This window comes from Acomys minous, assembly GCF_964271855.1.
Source record: "Acomys minous genome assembly, chromosome: 9".
Classification (NCBI taxonomy): Eukaryota; Metazoa; Chordata; class Mammalia; order Rodentia; family Muridae; genus Acomys; species Acomys minous.
The window spans coordinates 81,112,454-81,134,513 of NC_140490.1; the positions used below are offsets into that span (position 1 = coordinate 81,112,454).

A 22,060-nucleotide genomic window follows, 5' to 3' on the forward strand; every position below is an offset into this window, starting at 1 on the left:
AGCCCTGAGTTGTGGGCGGGGTCAGGGTGTATGGGTGTGGTCGGGTCTTGTGGGCGGGGCCATGTCTTGCGCGGTGGGCAGTGTGGCTCCAGGCATGTGGGCGTGGCCAACCTTGTGCTGGGGTTCATACTTGAGGGTGGGGCATCATGGGTGGAGACTAGGCTCCCAATGCTTGGTGGCAAAAGCCCTTAGGGTGTATCCCGTCTCACGGGTGGGCAAGCATCGTGGGCCAGGAAAAAGGGAGGGGGCTTGGGCAGGTAGAAGTAGGGACAGAGGAAATGGACAGATGGCTCAGTGGTTAAGGGCACTGGCTGCTCTTCCAAAGGAGCTGAGTTTAATTTCCAGCACCCATATGGCAACTCACAACTGCCTGTAACTCGTTCCAGGGGATCTGACACCCTCACACAGACATATGTGCAGCACAAACATTAACACATATAAAATAATTTTTTTAAAAGTAGGGACAGTGCCGGGTGTGGTGGCGCATGCCTTTAATCCCAGCCTTGCGAGGCAGAGGCAGGCGGATCGCTGAGTTGGAGGCCAGCCTGATCAACAGAGCGAGTCCAGGACAGCCAGGGCTACATAGAGAAACCCTGTCTCGAAACCACCACCACCATCACCACCAAAAAAGTGTGGGGACAAAGAAGCCTTGCTGAGAGATCAGCAGGATGTCAGGCAGGGACGTGTGTGTGTGTGTGTGTGTGTGTGTGTGTGTGTGTGTGTGTGTGTGTGTGTGTGTGTAGTCTGGAGCCTTGGAAGAGACCAAGATAAGGCCAGACCTAGAATTGTGACAGGGTGAAATCACGATCCAGGGCGCACCCCTGTGGAGGTAGGGAGGTGGGTCAGTGGTCCGGCTTCTTTCTGCAGGGTAGGAATTGATAAGCTCAGGCTGGTCTCAAGTTTGCTGCGTAGCAGAGGCCAGAAAATGACCTTGACCGCCTAATTCTGCAGCCTCCCAGGGACAGGCATGGGCCACTGTGGCCAGCGCTGGTGTGGAACCCAGGGTCTCAGGGTCTTTCAAGGCAGGCAGCCCCAGCCTGCCTTACAGACTGGACATTGCTGAAGCCCAGGTGTCCCGGGGGGCGTGGAGGGGGAAGGTTGCACAAGTCAACTGCACACTAGTGAGTGTGCCTGAGCCAGGCACTTGGCTTGTGTACTCATCTCCCATGCCCTGGTGCCTTCTGGGAAAGGGAGCAGACAAGACACTATGCTGAGCACCTCACAGGCAGAACATGAATGTCTAGGATAAGAGGGGCACTCAGGACCCAGCCTCCATTAAAGCAGAACTTCTGGAAGGTTCCTCAACACTTACTTTGGAAGCTTTGAGTCAAGTTGGCTTGACCCTGGAGCATGCCAAAGAAATTGCTACTCCACTCACTCACTCAGCATTAACTCAGTCAACATCTGATCAAATCTTTCTCCCGTCCTCTGCATGACCTTTATCAGAGACGCCCCATATACGCAGGGAGGGGGTAATCACAGTGAGGAGGCCTCTCTCAAGCACACAAAGGCCCTGAGGTTCTCAGTGTAAGAAGCCAGGGTTAGCTAACAAAGGTCCTGGCTGGCTGGTCTGACCTGGGGCAAGCCTCCAGGGGACCTTGACATGTTCTGGGCAAGGCACAGGCAGACACACACCAACGCGCCCAAGACAGACCTGGGCTTTTGTGAATAATTGACAGTATTTATTAAAAGCCTGTTTACAGAAGGTAGAGGGGACAGGTTGGTCCAGAGAACCCAAGGGTGGATGCCTGGCTTGCCCTAGTAATCCCCTCAGGCCCTGCAGCTCCCTGCCAACCATGTGCATGGCCATGGGCTGCAGCGCCTGCAGGAGGCTTGAGGGAGCATTTGGACTGGGCTCCCCCAGGGCCTGACCCTCACACCCAGGTTACCCTGCATGGGTCTAACCTCAGCTAGCTGGGTCAGGACTCGGTGGCCCCAGGCCTCCTCTCTGCCCCGTAGATAAACACCAAGAGGCAGCGAATCAAGCTGAGGTCACATGTAAAATTGTTTCCTGGCCTGGGTACAGAGTGGCCTTGACAGCCAGGCCCTTTCTCAGGACATCAGGTGGCAGGGGCTCCTGGTCTCCAACTGGCCCTTGTCTCACTAGCTGGGCTCACCATAGGCAAAAAGGAACGAAGGCACGCCACCGGCCTGCACTCGGGACACAACAGCGAGGTGACTAACCCTCAGGGTAGAGCTCGCCAGCACAGCCTACTCAGAGCTCTAGGCGTCACACACGTTCCCCAGAGCAGGATGGCATGGGCCCAGGGGTCACATGGGGGTATGTCGGGGTCCTGCCTGGCCCCCAAAGCACCACACACTATGAAATCTAAAGTTCATACAAACATTTATTCTGCTCCTACCCATGGAGAGAGGCAGCTGCCCCCAGGACTGTGGCCCAGAGGCCCCGAGAGGCCAGGTCTGGGGGGCTGCCTTGGTTCTGAGGTTGGGGAGTCCTGGTGGGCTGGGGTGAGTTCTGGAAGCCACCCCACAAAGCAGGGCAGACATCCAGGCCCACGGGACTGACTATGTGGGGTTTGGCCCCTGGATCCCAGTGGCACAAGGGCTGGACTCCTCAGCTGAGGAGGTGTGCAGGTCAGCAGGTTTAAATTAAAAATTAATAAAAATAACAGTATAAAGTAAAAAAAGACAACCCCTGTCTCAAACCATGAGGTTTGTCCCGTCGCCTGCGTTATATACAAAGGAGCAGAAGGTAAGGTCACAGCCTGGAGCCGTGGGCTGGGGGAGGGGGGAGGGAGGAGGGGGGGAGGGTGCCTGACTGGGCACAGGGGCCAGGCCAGCTCTGCCTTGGGCAGCAGCAGGCTCCAGGGGACAGGACTGGGGAGGAGCGTGTGGGGCTAGTCTCAGGGTCAACCTCAGCCCCGGCTCTGGGCTGCTCTGGACCTGTAGCCCGAGCTCGGATGCGCAGGGTCAGCTGTCATGTTTTATTACAGAGTTTGAAAAGAGGCCTAGGGCATCGGGGCTGAGGCACTGGGGCCGAGGGGTGGGGCTGAGGGCAGCAGGGTGGCATAGTAACGGTGGGGGAGGGGTCATCGCTTGGTCTTGGCGTCTTCTCGGATCTTCCAGATGACAAGGTGCATACAGGCGCTGGCGTCCTCACTGGAGCTGTGCCCATCCACTGCAGGGCAGACGTGGTCAGCATGGTCCTCACTTCCTGTAGCACCCATACTCCCCCACCCCGCCCCAGGCCTGGCCCCTCACCATTGTCCTGGATGATTTGTCTGAGGTAGTCGGCCATGAGGTTCCGCAGGGAACGCTTATAGGGCAGGCCCAGGCGGTGTGGGAACAGCACGGACGTGTCCACCACCGTGCTGTGGATGACCTACAGGGAGGCAGGTGTAGGTGGCAGAGAGCACCGGGCGGGCAGGGCCTCCCATCCTCAGCCAGAGCAGGCACGGCTACCTTGAGGGCCAGCAGGTCGCTCTCCAGGCTATGTCCAATGAGGATGGTGTCAGCGCTGAACATGCTCAGCAAGACAGCCTGCACGTCCCGCAGCGTGATGCTCGTGTCCACGAGGTCGGCCTCTGTCACCCCTGAGAACCTGCAGAGGGTCGGATTCGAGAGGGGCGTCGGGACGGGCGGGACGGGAGTGAGGCCTGGGTCCCGCGGTAGGCCGGGACACACCTGGTGTTGTAGTCGACAACTTCGTTGTCAGGCTTGACGAAGGTGTCATACACGACCTGCATGTCTGTGTCCACGACTGTGACCCGGGTCAGCTCCAGGCCGTACGTAGTGTAGGACTGAGGATGAGAGACGGCGGCAGATGCAGCAGCCTCCCTGGCCCATGGCTCCTGTCCAGCTGGGCACGGCTGCTGCACCAGCCCAGTCAGGGCCACCAGGGTGGCCACGGAGGCAGAGGGAGCACAGGCTAGGAACTCAGACCCTCTCCCCAGCAGGACACTAGCCTGACACGTGGTGTTGGTGGCAGTCTGTGTCTCTGCCAGCCACTCACCTGCCACTTCTAATCGGGCTTCGCTTCCTCAGCCTCCCGGGGTGGACCCAGATTCCTGAGAGCCCAGACTCACCATCTCACAGTCGAGGGCGAAGACCCCCGCGTGGGCATCTTCTGGCAGCTCCTTCTGGAAGGTGCGCACAAAGCCCTCCAGGTTCTCTTTCCGGCCGTCCTGCACGTGTTGCTGGGGAACAGGGAGGTCAGCAGCAGGCCAGCACAGGACACATGGTGCTCGGGGACTCCCACGCCCTGGCTAGGCCTGGGACCAGGCGCCTGGGAGGCAGCTGCGGCCACATGGCCCGGCCTGGGCTTAGCGCTCAGCTGCGTCCCTCAACCCCAGTGTAGTGCAATGACCAAGTCAGATGCGCAAAGCAGAGGTGGCACACAGCAGGACTTACCTTGGCGACCTGACAGCCCACAGAGCCGACCGCAGCCGAGCAGCACAGATACTGGGTCTCCCAGCCCCCGGCCACTGGTGACAGACAGAGTAATGGTGCTCAGGGCACCTGGCAGGGTCCTTGCCCACCCAGCCAGGGACCAGGATTTAGGGAAGGGATCTGGGCCAGCAGTGTCCCCAGATGACACAGGCTTGGGAAGGTCCCCACCACCCTCGGGGACACTGCAGGAGTGAGGCAGGCAGACCCTGTGCTCCGGAAAGAACATGCAGATTACAGAAGGCCAGGGCCTTCACACGGCAGTGGGCAGCAGTGGGCGCGGGGCCTTCAAGGCCAGCAGGGCGTGGGCAGGACTGTGTGTGACAGTGGCCTGGCCTCACCTCGATTGCGCCGCAGCCGTCCCCAGTGGTAGTAACACTCCTCATTGCGCACACAGCGGCCCGAGGAGGACACAAGGTACTCGGTGCCACAGCGACAACAGATTCTGCAGGAAGCTGTGTGTGAAGACAGGCGGACAAGCAGAGAGGCCAAGTGGGTGTGTGAGGGGCTGGCAGGCAGCAGCCCTGAGCGTGGTGAGAGGCCCAGCCCTGACCTGTTTGCTACAACTCAGAGGGAGCTAACTACCCAGACCTCCTGGCTGAGGGCCCTGCTGGGGGCCCTGCTGGGGGCACTGCTGGGGGCCCTGCTGGGGGCCCTGCTGGGGGCCCTGCTGGGGGCACTGCTGGGGGCACTGCTGGGGGCACTGCTGGGGGCACTGCTGGGGGCACTGCTGAGGGCACTGCTGGGGGCACTGCTGGGGGCACTGCTGAGGGCACTGCTGGGGGCACTGCTGGGGGCACTGCTGGGGGCCCTGCTGGGGGCCCTGCTGGGGGCCCTGCTGGGGGCACTGCTGGGGGCACTGCTGGGGGCACTGCTGAGGGCACTGCTGAGGGCACTGCTGGGGGCACTGCTGGGGGCACTGCTGAGGGCACTGCTGAGGGCACTGCTGAGGGCACTGCTGAGGGCACTGCTGGGGGCACTGCTGAGGGCACTGCTGGGGGCCCTGCTGGGGGCACTGCTGAGGGCACTGCTGGGGGCACTGCTGAGGGCACTGCTGGGGGCACTGCTGGGGGCACTGCTGAGGGCACTGCTGAGGGCACTGCTGAGGGCACTGCTGAGGGCACTGCTGGGGGCATTGCTCAGAGGACACTCACAGTCCTTGGGCTTCTTCTCCTCGGCTGTGAAGATGACAGCGCCCCCGGGGCGCTCCGGGTGGGGGAAGGGGTAGCCGTTCTCCTTCAGCTGCTCCTGGGTGAGCAGGTACTCCTTGAGGCGGCTGTACAGGGCAGTCCCTGCGGGGCACTGGGTGTTAGTGTGCCAGAGGGGGAGTGAACAACGGGCCGATGATGATATGGGGTAGGGTGCGGACAGGACAGACAGACAGACAGACACGGGCATGGAGGAAGGCACAGGCCAGCAGAGCCGCTAACTCACCCTTCAGCTCCTCCACTCGCGGGCTGCTAGGACGGCTCAGTGAGAAGCTGGTTTTAGCTGCCAATTTGCCCCCCAGCACAACCTCGTGGGACACAACCCTGCGGCCACTGGCTTCTAGAAGACAGACAGAAAAGTCAAGGAAGGATCGGCCAGCTGCAATCTCAGCCCTCACAGTCCCTCACTGCCCTAGCCCAACAAACACCTCACTGGACACACACTGTCCACTACTGCTCACGGAGGAGTCCCCGCTGGGAAGGGAGGCACTGTTTGGGGTGATGGGACCTCAGAGCAGGTCACCCCAGGGCTGAGCAGCTCCTTCCTCCCCACCCCTACCAGTTCTGGGTGAACAGGCCAGGCCTGCTGCCCCTGACAGAAGGTGTGAGGCGGAGCACGCTGCAGCCACTCAAGCAGGTAACTAATGGGTCCTGAGGTGGGAGAAGCTGCTAATGGACAGGAAAGCCAGCCACCGCGGGGACTGTTGAATGTGGCTCTCAAGAGGATGTAAGGAATGTCTGAACCCTCTCTCCCGTCCCCCCCCTCCCCCCGGCCCCCAGCTTAATGCACAGCCCCAGCCACTCACTGTCAAGAGGCTGTGGAGGGGGAGGGGCATGGGGCACCTCAGGCAGCAGCCTGAGAGTGAAGGACCAGGGTCGGCTGCTGCTGCTATAGCCCTTGAGCACCCAGCTCTGGGTAAGACGCTCCCCACACGGCTGCCCTGACTCACTGCTGAGGTTGGGCCCGGGGTTGGGGACCAGGCCCCTCAGCTTCTTAAGGGTGTTCACAGCCACGTTCAGGTATATGTTCTTGCTGGGACTGCGGTCATATGCCACCTTTTCCTCATTCAGGGCCTGGGGAAGACAGTGCTCAGCCTGTGGTCCTGGCGCCCATGAGCATGGACACTAGGGCCAGCTACACCGGAGACGACAGTGGGCAGGCTGCAGGAGCAGTCCAAGCCAGGCACAGCGCAATGTGTGCACAGGCAGCCAGTTCGGACCAAGATACCCAGAGGAGAGCCAGGAGGACAGATGGGGGCCTTCCCAGCCGTAGCCCATTGCCAGGAGAGCCAGGGCCCCAGTCAGCCCCATGAAGGGCACGTGCACGCCAGGGGCCCCAGTCAGCCCCATGAAGGGCACGCGCACGCCAGGGACCCCAGTCTGCCCCATGAAGGGCACGCGCACGCCAGGGGCCCCAGTCTGTCCCATGAAGGGCACGTGCACGCCAGGGGCCCCAGTCTGCCCCATGAAGGGCACGTGCACGCCAGGGGCCCCAGTCTGTCCCATGAAGGGCACGTGCACGCCAGAGGCCCCAGTCTGCCCCATGAAGGGCACGTGCACGCCAGGGGCCCCAGTCTGTCCCATGAAGGGCACGCGCACGCCAGGGGCCCCAGTCTGTCCCATGAAGGGCACGCGCACGCCAGGGGCCCCAGTCTGCCCCATGAAGGGCACGCGCACGCCAGGGGCCCCAGTCTGCCCCATGAAGGGCACGCGCATGCCAGGGGCCCCAGTCTGCCCCATGAAGGGCACGCACACGCCAGGGCTCACCTTCTCAATGGCCTCCTGGTTGGATGAACAGAACTTGAGGCACTCCTCAATGAACAGGTTGAGATAGCGCTGGCGGACCACAGTGGGGACCTTGCCACCAAATTCTTTTGGGATAACGGGCTTCTTTAGACTCTAAAGGAAAGACACCAGGCCGTTAGGACACAGGGCCTCTGGGGAAGACAGCAATAGGCTGTCCACCACATGAGCTCAGCCATGAATTCCAGAGGGAAAGGCTGGGGGGCGGGGGTGGCACAGCAGAGGGTGGTGTCCTGCCTAGAGCCCCCCAGTGAGGGGCTGGGGGCGTGGCCAGGCGTGAGTAAGCTCATTCTCAGTACTAAGGCTCAAGGCCAACACAATCCTGCTGGGACCATAGGGGTGGAGCGCAGCTCACTGTGAGCAGCCCGGGAAGCTGGCAGCAGTGCGGGTACCTGGAGTGACGGGCTGTGGGCGACGCGCTTGGGGGTGACGGTGCTGGTTGTTTTGGATGCCATTCCTGACAACGTGCGTGTCTTCAGTGGCTGGCTGCCAGGCTCGGGGCCGTGGGGTACCTGGCTGCTGCTGGCAGGGAGCGCCCTCTTGGCACCTGTGGGGGCTGGTGGGGGACAGGGGACATGAGTGCAGGACGACAGGAGGCCCATGACGGAGCTGCGGAGCACCAGGAAGCTGCGGTCGTTGAGTGTGAGCAGGACGCGCATCTCGCAGCGCAGCGGGGGCCGGGGCACCGGGCCCGGGTTGCGGAAGGACATGGGACTCTAGCTGCTCTGGGACAAGTCCATGGAGGTGGGGAAGGGCCACGCGGCTGCGGAGGCCGGCTCAGGCAACGCCACGGTCCGGGCAGTCTGGCAAATGGTGGGGCGTGGTCGGGGCCTCTGCCACATGTTCCAGCCCCCAACTCCGAGACATTGACGTCTGAGGGGTAGCCCTGGCTCCTGGGCACAGGACCAAAGGGCCTGGGATGCCTCAGCCTGCTCATTGTGACAGGCTACCTGCCTGTCCCTGTAATGAGGTCACAAACCACACAGTCTCCGCCCTAGCTACACCCTGTATGTCCACGCAAGGGTGTGAGGTACCTGACATCAGAGCCCAGCGACACTGAAGAAGGTGAGGAGAGGCTAGGGACACCTGCCCTAGCTGGGATCTCTCTATCACAGGGTTCAGGGAAAGAGCAGTCTGGAACCACCCCACAGCTGTTCTGTCCAGTGCTCTCTCAGCCCCCAGGGAGGAGGGCACACCTGCAGGAGTAACTCCCAGCCTGTGAGCAAGCTATGCCATGAGCACTGAGCACTGAGGCAGATCAAGATGTGCCTGGCATACGAGGACAGTCAGAGCTGGCAAGACCTACCCTGGGGGATGTGAGACACACAGCATTGCTCCCTAGGGCTGGAACCACCACTCAGAGCGGACAGGACCAACCCACACCTGACCTTCTGAGCTGCCGCCCACTCCAGGTAAGCACTGCGGGCCCTGGGCTGGAAAGGAGCAAGAAGGCTGCCCAAACCATCCTGGCCATCTTGTCCTTACAAAAGTTAGTCACCAAGGCCCTGGGAGGGTGTGAGGTCAAGTACATCAGGAGTTCTCAGGGTGCTGCTCCCCTTCACAATGTACATGCGGGGTGGGGGGTGGGGAGTAGAAGCGGGGGAGAGGAGGGCCCAGGGCTTACCGGTAGCCAGGCGGGGGTTGGGGACGTGAGCAATCCTCCTCTTCTCTCCGGGGGCTGAGATGTGCACAGAGGGGGGCCTCTCAGGTGGCCGTGGAGTAGCCTGTAGCCAACTGGCGGAGTCCCTCTGAGCCTGCTGCGCTCGCCGATAGCACACCTCCTGAGCAGTCGGGGGCCGAGCTGGGGGGGCCACCGGGACCCTCTTTGGGGCCTCTGCCTGAAAGAACACAGGTGCTGGAGCCCAGCTCCGAGTCTAGAGTGCTCAAGGCAAGCGGAGTGATGTGGCCTGAGCTAGTGGAGGCAGCAGGGACTCCAAGGTGCCACCACCCAGCAGTGCAGGGCGGCAGTGGGCTGCTTCCCGTCCTCAGTTCTCCTTGGGGTTCATGAGCTACCTGTACCCCATGTCTCCTCAAAGACAAAACTTTCCTTGGCAATTACATCTGGCACCCCGAGCCCCACCACCTGGGACATTTGTGTGGGTCTAGGCTTGTCATCAAACCCCTGCACCGGCCTCTCCCAGTGTCCTCACTGAGGCAGCTGGGCTTAGCAGCAGGACAGTCCACTCAGCTCCAATACTCACGAGGACATGCTCCACTCCACCCTGCACTGTTCCTGTGCCCAGGTCAGGGACAGTGGGACAGGCAGTGTGGACGGGACACAAAGCCCTGGGTTCCAGAGGCTAGCAGCTGGGTCCCGGGAGCCAGGCTATGGTAGCAGGCCATCTCCCTCCAGCTGCCCCCGCCCTGTGTCCCCCCAGATCTGAGTCTCACCTCCTTGCCTGGCTTGGAGAGGTGTGAGACCCTCCTCTTCTGCCCTGGGAACAAAGTGGTCAGGCCAGCGTGCACCTTCTCCTTGGCCTTCTCCTTGGGGGGCTGAAAATACACACGCACTCCTCACTCTGGGTGCCGACTGGGGACACACCCTGCCTTCCACCCGGCCAGTCGTCACCAGACCGCAGGTGGTCCTGCAAGTGAGAGCCCTACCCAGGATCAGCACCCTGCGGCCCAAGACCCGGCCTCAGCACCTGCCTCCCAGGCTTCCTGTGGACAGGACGGTGGGCATGGCCCCTGCTGCTGCCCCCACACCCAGCCCAGGGTGACGGCTCAGATACGGAGTGCCAGTCAAGGGAGTCCCTAGGCCTGGTGCTGGAGGGGACTGGCCAAGTTCATCTTTGCTTGCTCAGGGTGAGCTCCCTCTGGTGGCCAGCATGGGGACATTAGAAGGGACACCCAGATGGGTCAAGGCTGGCTGGCCTGAGCCAGGCAAGCCAGGGAGAGAGGAGAGAAAGGGGTTAGGGGCCAGAAAAGGAGCAAGAGCTAGGGGAGGGGCAGAGGGGCAAGAAAGGGCAAGGCGCCGAGGACAGGAGCTGGTGTGAGGCAGGCGTGGGGCGGGAGGGCCCGGTACCCCTTTGCCGGTCAGTCTGAACGGTCAGTCGGACGCTGCCACGGGAAGCCGGCTGGGTGGGCAGCGAGCCAGCGTCCTCGCTCTGGGCAGGGTGCAGGGGGGCAGCAGGCGGCCACCGAGGGTTCCTGAATTTTGAATGGAGTTAAGAGGCCGGTGCTGAAGGAGCGGCTTCTGCCTGGGTTGCAGAGGCTGGAGTCGGCTGAAGATGGCTGTGGGACTTAGTGTCCCCTCGCAGGGCCCTCGCCTGCCAAGGCCAGCGCCCTCACCTGCCGGGCCAGCCGGCCCTTGTCCTCCGTCTTCACACTGGTAGACTCGTTGAAGATCCGCAGGCACTCTTCCATGGGGTCCGCATCGAAGTCCACCTCCTTCTCCAGGGCCGAGTAGTCCACATCCTCCTCCGCACACTGGCTGCCTCCCGAAGAGGAGGAGGAGACCGGGGAGGGCGGTGCGGGGGACGCGGGCGGCGCGGCCTTGAGAGGCTTGGGCACCTGCGTCTCACCCAGGCCCAGGCTGGAGTCCGAGTCTGATTCAGAGTCCGAACTAAGGCTGGGCAGGGTGGGGGGCCAGATCCGGGGTGCTCCAGCCCCAGCCCCCCGGCCCGAGTCCTCCTCCTCCTCCTCACTCTCATCCCCAAACAGTTCAGCATGGCTCAGGGCCCGCTTCTTGAGCTTAGGGGTGTCCTGGGGGGCACCCTCATCCAGGGAGCGGGCCTTGCGTTCCCCTAACTTCCCCGATGGCGTCTTCCTTGAACTGCTGCCTTTCCAGGCTAGTGGTGCGTGGGAACCAGGCCCAGAATCCTGGGGGCCCCCAGTGGAGGGGCGGCCCGGTCCCCCTTTCCCTGAGCTGGCCACTGTGGTGGCAGAGGATGGCTTCTTCTTGGTCCCTTCGGGCCCCTGGGTCTTGGCCCGCGGGCTGCCGGCCTGTGACTTGGTCTTGTCTGCACACACCGTGTCCTTCCCTCGGGCCCGTGCTGGGCTTTTGTCTTTCTTCTTGTCCTTCTTGCGGGCCTTGTCCTTGTGGCTGACGCTGGCTGGGGTCTCACTTTTCTTCTTCTTGGCTTTGCCCTCCTTGGGGACCCCAGCATCTTGAGAGGCCCTGGCTGGTGAGCCAAGCTTGGCCGAGGACACTGTGCCCGGTGCTTTAGGAGGCTGCCCGAGGTCTTCCACGTCATACTGCACGGCCATCTCCTTGGTGCCCCGCAGGCCGCCCTCGCCAGGCTGCGTGCTCTCCTTGGAGGCCGGCTTCCCAGGCGCTTTGCTCCCAGGGTCAGCGCCAGCCTTCAGGCTCTTAACATCAGCCTTTGGGGGGCTGGCCACGTCGTCCTCTGAGTCTGAGAACCTGGCCTCACAGCTGCCGAGGGGGTCCCATGGCTTCTTGAGGGCAGGTGTGTAGGGCTCAGCACCTCTGGAATCCCGAGGCCGCTTGGTGGCCCGCTCGTCCCTGGCACTGGCCCTGCCAAGGTGCCGGGCTGAGTAGTTGGACAGTGGGTCATACTCCAGGTCTGTCGATGGCTTTGAGCTGTCCACCACGTACTTGCCACCGGACACGGGACGGCCACAGCGGCGTGGCTGGCCCACAGCCTTGGGGACATACTCCAGGGCACCAGCGCCTCCGCCAGCTCTGCCCTCGCCCCTTTCTGAAGGAGCCAGGGAGTACTTAGGACCTGGCTCAGCAGGAGCAGCCAGTGGGGTGGGCTGGTAGCCAGAGTCTGGGCTCAGCAGGCCACCCGGTGTGTACGTGAGGGCCAGGGAGAAGGTGTCGTCGTCATCCATGCTGGTGGCAGGGCTGCAGGGCGCCAGGGCTGAAGCCGCGGCGCTGTGCCCCCGGGCGGTCTCCAGGAGCTCCTGGTAGCGCCGCTGCTCCAGCTCCACCTCGCCACGCACAGCCTCGATGGCCTGGTTGACCAGCTCCAGCTCCAGCATGCCGCCGCCCGTGCCCAGCGCGCCATGCTCCCTCTGGACAGCAGGCTGAGGCAGCTCCGGGTTGTACGGGTCATAACCAAGCCCTGGAAGGAAGAGAACACGGAGCAGCCACTGAGCCGACCTGCTAGAGACGTGTAAGGTAAGAGAACCAACCTTCCAGAACTTCCTGCACACCAGGCTTGGGCCTCGACGACATCCCCACTGTGACACTGTGACACTGCCGTGCTGCTGTGTGGGGATCGCACGCCCTATGCCGGGACCTGTGCTAGGTATGTGTGCGGCTATCTCAAAGAAAGGACAGTTGGGGCTAAAGCTCGTGGGGTACGGCACGGCCAGCGGTACACAGGCTTCACGCCCCCATCCCAGCTCTAGGAAGGTACAGGCAGGAGGGCTCAGGAGTTAAAGGCAAGCCTCAGCTACAGTGAGTCCAAAGCTACCCTGGGCTACATGAGATCCTATGCAGAAAAGAAAGGTTCCTGAGGACGTCTTGGCATGGCCTGGAAACCACCAAGGTAGTCACTTTACCCACAGCACCCACCAGGAATTAAGCCCCACAGTTCAAGGCCTGGTCTGCAACACTGTCCCCAGCCTACTGCACGACGGTTAACCCAGCAGCCCCGGCAGCTCAGGCTATGTCTGTGTCACTCTCACTGACACGGGCCTCACTGCGTGACAGTGAAACCTTTCAGGGGGGCAGTTGTGGCACAGCACTCAGGAGGCAGAGGCAGGAAGATCTCTGAGTTCAAGGCCAGCCTGGTCTACAGAGCGAGCTCCAGGACAGCCAAGGCTACCCAGAAAAACCCTGTTTTGAAAAACAAAACAAAGCAAGATCTTTCACCCCCTAACTCCAGGCCCAGTAGATCCCCCGGCTCCACATACCAGCACGCCAGCTTTTTAAATGTGTATTCTGCAGGAACTACTCAGCCTCACTGGGCCACGCGCTAACCTCGCAGAGGGACTGGAGATGGCCAGGTGAGAACGTGCACTGCTCCGGAGAGGGGCCTAGCTTACACCCTAGCCCCACATCAGGCGGCTTATAGACCAGCAACTCCAGTCCAGAGGATGGGCCTGCTGGCTTCCATGGGGACCTGTCCTACACCCACACAGACACACTCCTGTACATAATAACAAGTAAAGATCTTTTTCAAGCCTTAAAGGGATCCGTACCTATGACATACCCACCGATGTAACGTGAACTATGTGCCCCGTAGACTGTCAGGCCCCTGAAGCATGCACAGAAAGCCCACCATGAGCCTGTGGCAGTCGCCCACAGCTGCCTCAAACTGCTCTCCTGTCCCGATTCCTGTGGCTGATGACCCTGAGCTGGGGACTGCATCCTGCATCATCAGGGGCCTAGTAACATCACAGGGTGGTCATGAGGGGGCAGTGGGCCTGGGAGACACAGGAAGGAGCCAAGACAGGGCCTGCCAGGAGACGGGCTGAGGGAGCAGGGGCTGTACCGGCCAGGCGAGCTTCTGCCTTTTGGTTCTTGTTCTGTGACAGCCATCTCTGCAGCTAACACCCCAAAATACAAGCTCTGTGCATGAAAGACGCACCTCAATGAGGGACACAAGCAGGAAGTTCACATCTGCAGCCCGGTGCTCACAGCTGTGCCGAGAGGGGTGCATGCCGGGACAAGCGGCCCCCGAGCGAGGAGGCAGGTGGGGGGACAGAGAGAGGCTGCCTCGCCCTCTCTGTCTGAGGCGGGACCTCACAGTGGGGAAGCCAGGCTGGCCTGGGCATGCAGCCGAGGAGGACCTGGGACTTCGGCTCTCTCTCTCTCTGCTCCCGGGTGCTGGGGTGATCAGGGTGGGATATCAGGCTGGGCACACCTGTGATCCCAGCACTCAGGAGGCAATGGCAGGCAAATCGCTGTGAGTTCCAGGCCAGCCTGGTCTTGAGTCCAGGACAGTCAAGGCTACATAGAGAAACCTTGTTTCGAAAACCAAAAAAAAAAAAAAAAAAAAAAAAAAAAAGCAAAAGAGAGGGGGAAAAAGTAACATGTCAAGGATCAGAGGCGGCCGGCTGGCCACCCTGCCACTGAAGCAGGAGGATCAGAAGTTCAAGGCCGACCTGGGCTGGGGAGAAACAGTCTCAAGAGAAGCTGCCTAGCATGCCAACACCGCCGGGGCCAGGGGAGGGCCGGGAACGGGAAAACTTAAGAGACTAAAGCGTTCACCAAGGCTGAAATGAACACTGTGCCCAGGGCCACCTGCAAGCCCAGCCCCGCGTGAGCCCAGATGGCAGTGGAGGACGGACAGCCAAACGTGGAGCAGCCCTGACTGCCTGTCTTGTTTACTGGAGATCTGCAGTGGAGATCGGAGCCGCTTGGCAGCTGTCCTCTGTTCCCACCATGCAGGCTACAGGATCCAACCAGCTGGTCTGGCTCGGTGGCAAATGCTCAGCCATGCCACAGGTGTTTTTGTTTGCTTGTTTCTTGGAGACAAGGCCTCACTTTAGCCCAGGCTGTCTGGGAATTCACGGCGATTGTCCTGCCTCAGCCTTCCGAGTGTTGGAGTGAAGGTGTGACCCACCATGCCTGGCCTGTCTATAGACTCTGAGCACACAGCTACCAGGAGCTTGGCTCTGATTGTCTGCAGCTCAGACATAGGCACAGGGTGGCCCTCACAGTGGTGACCTGAAACTGAGGTGCCCACCCTGCTCCGGAGGTGGGTTCTGGGGGACTTTGTGAAAGCCTGACTCAGCAGGGACTCAGGACACAGCACAGGTAACCTGTGACCATTGCCAGGGGGATGGAGCTCCGGGAGGGACACTGTTAACTGTGAGGGAGCACCACAGGGAGGGGCGCTGTTAACTGTGAGGGAGCACCACGGGGAGAGGCGCTGTTAACTGTGAGGGAGCACCACGGGGAGGGGCGCTGTTAACTGTGAGGGAGCACCACGGGGAGGGGCGCTGTTAACTGTGAGGGAGCACCACGGGGAGGGGCGCTGTTAACTGTGAGGGAGCACCACGGGGAGGGGCGCTGTTAACTGTGAGGGAGCACCACGGGGAGGGGCGCTGTTAACTGTGAGGGAGCACCACGGGGAGGGGCGCTGTTAACTGTGAGGGAGCACCACGGGGAGGGGCGCTGTTAACTGTGAGGGAGCACCACGGGGAGGGGCGCTGTTAACTGTGAGGGAGCACCACGGGGAGGGGCGCTGTTAACTGTGAGGGAGCACCACGGGGAGGGGCGCTGTTAACTGTGAGGGAGCACCACGGGGAGGGGCGCTGTTAACTGAGGGGAGCACCATTTCACTGGCTGTGAGGGGCAGACACATCCTACACTTGGGGGCACCATTGTATGGGCAGGGGTCCCAGACAACAAAAAAGAGAAAGCAAGCTGAGCACCAGCGTTTGTCTGCTTCCTGACTGTGGGCTCGATGTCAGTGGCCACCTCCCCCTCCTCTTCCCCTCCCCCGCCCCCCCCCCCCCCCGCTGTGTGGACTGCAGCCTGCTGCTGAACCAGAATAAACCCTGAAGTGCTGTTGCCAGGTCTTTTCTCACACAGTCACTAATGTTGATGCCAGGCGTGGTTTTGCACACCTGTTAGTCCAGGACAGGGGAAACTGAGGCAGGGGGATGGCACCAGCCTGGGCCTCATAATGAGACAGGACCTTTCTGTGTAACCTGGATGCACACGGTGCTCTTTGGGGACGGGGACTGGGCACACAGGTGACTGAGAGCGCCCACGGGTTATGCTCTCGGAAATCCCCCCACCTGCAGGGCAGGCTGCACAGGGAGCGGTCCGCAGGCTGCACGGGGAGCGGTCCGCAGGCTGCACGGGGAGCGGTCCGCAGGCTGCACAGGGAGCGGTCCGCAGTCTGGAGCAGAGTGCCTGGTGCAAGCTCAGACTGCCTGCGGGAGGAGTGACCCAGACTCAGGCCGCAGCAGAGGTGGTAGTCTCTCAGGGGCAGCACAGTCCTGGGCCTCTCTCCTGCCAACAGGAAGCCAGCCCCTGGCCAGCAGCAGCACCCGAGGTCTCCGCTCAAGGCCAAGAAACTGATAAAGGCCAAGACACTGCTCAGGCTCTGGCTCTGAGAGCTCCCGGCCCAGAGGCGGAGAACGGGCAAGTAGAGTGCTGGGTGTGAGGTCCTGGGGGCACCAGCCACTCTGCGTTGCCTCAGATGGGTTCTGACTGGCACAGTACTGACTGCCAGCCCCACAGTGGATGACCACACAGCCCAAGGTCTCCACAGAGGACTGTGACTCATCTTTCCTAGGCTGGCCCTGTCCACCCCACACTGGGATCCCTCAACAGGTCACCCAAGCAGGACCAAGCTCCCGGGCTCCCTGAGGAGACTCACACTGCGCACACACACAGCAGCAGGTCAGAGAGCTCTCTGGGAGACGGCACACTATGAGGCCTGGCCGAGGAAGATGGCGCAGAGCCAGGAAGTGCACAAGTCTTACCCTAGGAGGGCACCCTGGAGTAATAAGCCCAGGATCCTGGGCCCCAGGTCACCCTCCAAAGCCGCCTTCTTCCACAAGGCCAGCCCTGTAGGATGACAAGGGCTCCCAGGCAGGTGGGGCCACAAAGTAGGATACAAGGACAGGATGGAGCCACCATGGTCCCCACCAGTCAGAGGAGCCCATGCGCTGACATCATCCTAGGCGAGAACCTCCTTCCCCCTGCCCCACAGGCCAGTAAATACAGTCCTCCAGGACAAGGCTCCCCGTGGAGATGGCCAGGTCCCCTCTGCCCTGCCCCCGTCTGACACCCGCAGGTCTGCAGAGGGAAAAGCACTCCCTACCCCCACTCTACATGTTTTTACTGAGAACTATGTAAGAGTCCCTGGCCAAGCCCCCCTGCTACCCACCCACGTCTGGGCCTTGCCCTGAGTCCCCCCCATAGCTCACTGGGCAGACCCTGGGCCACCAGCTCTCAGGACCTTCAACACATAGATTCATGAGTCCTCAGAAGAGCGGCTCGCTGCAGCTGCGGGAAGCCTGTTAACAGGAAAGCTGGGGTGTGGGGTTGAGCCCCCAATCTCCCCTACACAAGTCACTCCCCCAGAGCAACTAGTAGCACTTCAGGGGCACCCAAACCTTTCCAGAAGGCTGAATATCAAGTCTGCAAGGGCGTCAGCGAGGAGTGCTGTTGGCTTCTTCTAGCCACTGGACAAACTCCTATTGACCCTTCAAAACCCAGTTCCAGAGCTGCCCAACAAGGACTTCCAGTGTGCTGCCCCCGCCCCTCTTCCCATACAGTCTCATAGGTGTACACTGAGCCCAGAATGGCCAGAACGGCAGAGGCAGGGCGTGGGAGCCGGCGTCTACCCACGGCACCCCAGACTGTCATGCCCTAACCTCCTCCCATGTGGCTCCTGATGGCACAGAAGCCCCCGCAGAGGCCGCACCCCTCAGGTCTGTTTAGCTGTCTCGCTGTCCTGGACGGGCTCCCCCTTTGTGGGAGGGGGCCCTAGAACAGGAGGCCGGCTGCACCCCTACTCTAGCGGCTCCCTGCACCAGCAGTCACTTGAAATCCCAAGTCCCTTCGGTAAATGGCGCCAGGGCAGACACAGGTCAGGAGGGCCCGGTGAAGGATGACCCCACAGAGGAGCCATGGCCAGTGGGCAGATGTGGGCCACACAGGATGGGCAGCTTTGGGGCTCTTCGGCACTCTCCAGGAGCCCACAAAAAGGACCTTGAAGACAGCACCTGACACGTGTGGCAGTCGAGCAGCAGGAGGACGTGTCCTCAGTCCTGTCCTTCTTACCCGGGGAGCCCATCAGCCCTCCAAGCAGCCACCTCCAGCAGCAATGGGCAGTGGCGCCAGCTACTGGCAGCCCTGATGTTGCGTGGCCTGCAGGGGAGAGCTGCCACCAGACACCTGTCCAACCAGAGTAGGGTGGCGTGCTACAGTCTTCGGGAAGACCAGGGCCCTGCGCTTCACCTTCCAATGCACGGATGTCTCCCCAAATGCCCAGTGCCAACTCTCCTTGCCTGTCCCTCTTTGGGAGACAAGGGCTGGCCAGACGCTGTGGCCTGCAGCACCCCCTGCTGGGGGTTCCTGGAAGTTGGTCCTTTCCTGGGATGGAGGCCAAAGTGCAGGTTGCCCAGTGGCTTGCTCAGACAAGGAAAGCCACCCCTGGAGTTCTGCCTCTGCAGGCGCCAAAGCCTGACCTAACAGGACAACAGGCAGTCCCAGGTCCCTCCCATGTGTCGCTGGCAGAGCTCGGTGGGAAGGGGCCAGCCTTGCCTGCTCGCCCTGACCCTGCTCACCCATGTGCTGTGGGAACTGGGCTGGGATCCAGGAGTGCGCAGAGGCTCAGAAGGAACTTGGCCATAGGCACAGGCACTTTCTTGTCCCCCAGGACACCCTTCTCCTTTGTTTGATCAAACCCTATTCCTTCTAGAAGCTCCACAGCTACTGCACTGGACTTGCCCCTTGGCACCCAAACTGTCCACAGGAGAATCTGGAAACAACTCCTGCTGGGGTGGGGGGACCCACTGGCACTTCGCTCCTGGCTACCCCCCACAGCACACTGCCAGGGAGTCTCAGATGGAGTCGCAGGGCACTGAGTGGGTGGGGACGGGGCACAGTATCCCTTGTCATTTCTGCTCCTCTCACCCTCCCTCCCTTGACAGGACAGGAACTGTGCAAGAGTGGTGACAAGTGGGCCCTGGGCTGTGAGGTCTCTCCATGTACACCAGCTAGATAGACCCAAACCCAAACCAACAGGAACCCTGAAAGATACCCAAGGCCTAGCCCTGCCACTCACGGGGGCTCCTACGCACTCACTGGTATCAGGAGCAAACTTCCTTTCCCCCGAAGCCCACCTCCCCTCCATGGCACTCAGCCACGCCTCAACAGGGTGAGCACGCATCCCCAGCTGAGGAAGAGCCAGCCGGCAGCATCCACGGCTGTTTGTCTCCAGGTTGCTCTTACCTACAGCTCTGAGGCACCAAAGCCCGCCACATGTGGGTTTGCTTTTCTGTGGGCACAAAGGCCGTGGAGAGCTACTCCAGCCCAAAGGACGCCACCAAGGTCCAAGCACTTGAGCCTTGTCCTCTTCCAGAGCAGTGCAGGCCCAGGCCTCCTCAGAGGCCACCAGGGCATGCAGGACAAAATCAGACCCCAAAGATGCCCTTCTGGGAAAGCAGGTGGACAGCTGTGGCACAGGACAGGACGAGCAGAACAACAAGAGGACGGCTGAGGCCCCGACACTCTGCTCGGGGACGGGACTGTACTGGCACAGCTTGGAACACAACAGGCAGGGACCCAGCCTCCATCCACACAGGGCAGAAGAGCCGGGATGTCAGCCTAGTGATGCTGGCACACACCTTCAGTCCCAGCACTTGGGAGGCAGAGGCAGAGACAGAGGCAGAGACAGACGGAACTCTGTGAGTTCGAGGCCAGCAGCCAGGCTGTCCCCGGACTGAAAGTATGGGCAGAAGCTGGAAGTCACAATCCGACACACTGGCACCGCTTTCACCTTTAACCTCACTTAACCTTTAGCTCCCACTTGGAGTCAGAGGCAACCCAGGACAGCCAGAGCCACACAGTGAGACCTGGTCTCAAAAGTCAAACGAGGGGCTGAAGAGATGGCTCAGAAGTTAAGAGCACCGGCTGTCCTTGCCAAGGGTCTGCGCTCCATGCCCAGCACCCGTGTCTGAAGGCTCACAACTGCCTACAACTCAAGCTCCTCTGCAGATACACTCACACGAGACAGACAGACAACAGACCGACTGACAGACACACACACACTATATATATATATATATATAAAGAAGAGCCACTCCTATGGAACGGGTCACCAGAGAGGTCTAAATTACACTCTATTCAATAAACCCCTCCCTCCAGCCTTTCCTCCCAATGTCTGTCTGTTTCTCTTTCTTAAAGGAGGCCATATGTATATAGCCCAGGCTGGCTTTAAACTCAAAAAGATTCACTTGCCTCTGCACTCCCACCATGCCTGGGTGCAGGGCTGTTTTTTGTTTGTTTGTTTGGTTTGGTTTGGTTTGGTTTTCTTATTTGTAACTTGGTGGGTTTTGTTTTGGTTTTCTTATTTGTATCTTGGTGGGTATGGTAGTTTTGTCTGCATGAATGCATTTGCACCAGACGTGTCTGCTGCCCAGAAGCCAGAATGTGTCAGGTCACCTGGCACGGGGTTTACAAAGCTGCCGTGTGGATGCTGGGAACCTGCGCAACAGCAGCAGCATGTTGTCGCCCCATCCCTAGACAGGGTCTCACCGTCTGTGGATTTTCTGAACAAGGCCTCAGAATCAGAAGGTCCATCAGGCGTTACCCCCAGAGCGCTGGGAGTAAAGGCGTGCACCACCACCACACCCGGCCAAAAGCAGCAAGCGCTCTTAAATCCGAGCCATCTCTTCATCTCCTACAATGTCGTCTTCTGTGCGACCAAAGTTCTCTGGATTGGGTTTAGAGTTATTCCAGAACCCGGTAGATTGAAGCTTGAGGCTCCTAGGTGCCAAGCCAGCCTGGCCTACACACTAAAGACAAACGACAGCTAACAAAAATCCTAATTTCTCCCAACTTCTTTTTTTTTTTTTCTTTTTTCTGACACAATACCTCCTACACTCTGCCGGATCCCCGGGGCCTTCTTCAACAGTGCGGCACGCTCCCTGCCAAGCTGAACGTCTACACCCACCTAAGCCAAGCGGGTTTGCGGCTGGACAAGCAGCTGGTGCCCCTAGAGCCTTTGTGCATCCACAACTACTGGAGGCGGCGACGGCCTCGCCCGGAGGGAAACGGTAGCGATCATAGACAAGGTTTCCCCACCAGCACACGGTGACAGGAGGGAATGGTGACACCTCTTTCGGAACCAGGTGGACGGACGGGCCGGAGGAATCGCACCGGTCGCGCAAGTCCCCCTAGCTCGGTGACGCGCCTGCACCGTCACTCCCCCTGTCCTGTCGGGATTTACGTTTCAGTTTGTGATCGGAGAGGCCTGGGCACTTGTGCACAGCATCGCGACGGCGGCTAAGGGAGGGTGTGCGGCCAGGCGGGCCCAGCAGCGGAGCCCGGCGCGGTCGTGCGGGCTTTACCTGCTGAGCCGGGAGATGCTGCTCCGCCGCTGCCGGGAGCGCCGGGACCCCGAGCTCCGCGGTGCCGGAAGTGGCAGTAGGGCCGCCGGCAAGGCCCCCCGGGAGCCCCCGCCCAGTATGGGCAGTCGATGGAGCGGAAGAAGCCGGTAGAACGTAGCATGGTCCCTTCCGCAGCGGGGCCCCGGCCCGGACCTACCCGGGACCCCGGGACCCCTCCTCACACTCGCCCCGGAGGCCTCCGCTCGCGCCTCTCGGACCCCGCCGCCGCCGCCATCTTGCCCCGAGGCCCCTAGAGGCCCCCCGGAACGTTGTCGCTAGGGACGCCGGGAAGGGCTGCCCGTAAGTGCGCCTGCTGGCAATGTCGACTCCCGAGAAAAATGTAGCTGACAGAGAAGGGGCAGGAAGCCCAAGACAAGAGACGCTCTAAAGAACGCGTTATTAAGCTGGGCGTGGTGGTGCACTCCTGTAATCCCAGCACTTAAAAGGCAGAGGCAGGCGGATCGCTTTGAGTTCGAGGCCAGCCTGGTCTACAAAGGGAGTCCAGGACAGCCAAGGCTACACAGAGAAACCCTGTCTCGAAACACCAAAAAATAAAAATAAAATTTTAAAAACGCGTAAATTATCTGTGTTTGGTCTCAGCCTTTCGGCTTCGGACTTGCGCGGATGCAGCAGCTTCGCAATCTTGA

General features: G+C 61.0%; 1 protein-coding gene across 1 annotated transcript; it reads right to left on the bottom strand.

Annotated features, from left to right (window-relative positions):
- Nucleotides 1–2,330: 2,330 nt before the first annotated feature.
- Nucleotides 2,331–22,060, bottom strand: REXO1 (RNA exonuclease 1 homolog). The gene is made up of 16 exons (XM_084795487.1): nt 21,375–22,060; nt 10,710–12,448; nt 9,810–9,911; nt 9,043–9,256; nt 7,811–7,974; nt 7,383–7,514; nt 6,566–6,689; nt 5,842–5,955; nt 5,562–5,699; nt 4,749–4,862; nt 4,372–4,445; nt 4,047–4,157; nt 3,646–3,761; nt 3,424–3,562; nt 3,223–3,343; nt 2,331–3,139 (listed from the first exon to the last, which is right to left on the bottom strand). Exons 1-16 carry the CDS (start codon nt 21,532–21,534, stop codon nt 3,051–3,053), a joined length of 3,651 nt encoding a protein of 1,216 aa, XP_084651613.1. The 5' UTR covers nt 21,535–22,060; the 3' UTR covers nt 2,331–3,050.

Bases quoted from the DNA above. Each gene is read 5' to 3' on its own strand.
- REXO1 (XM_084795487.1), bottom strand. From the start codon at position 21,534: ATGCTACGTTCTACCGGCTTCTTCCGCTCCATCGACTGCCCATACTGG. The intron at 7,975-9,042 runs GTAAGCCCTGGG...GTCCCCCACCAG, and splicing joins CAACCCCCGCCTGGCTACCG to CCCCCACAGGTGCCAAGAGG. The intron at 3,140-3,222 runs GTGAGGGGCCAG...TCTGCCCTGCAG, and splicing joins ACAAATCATCCAGGACAATG to TGGATGGGCACAGCTCCAGT.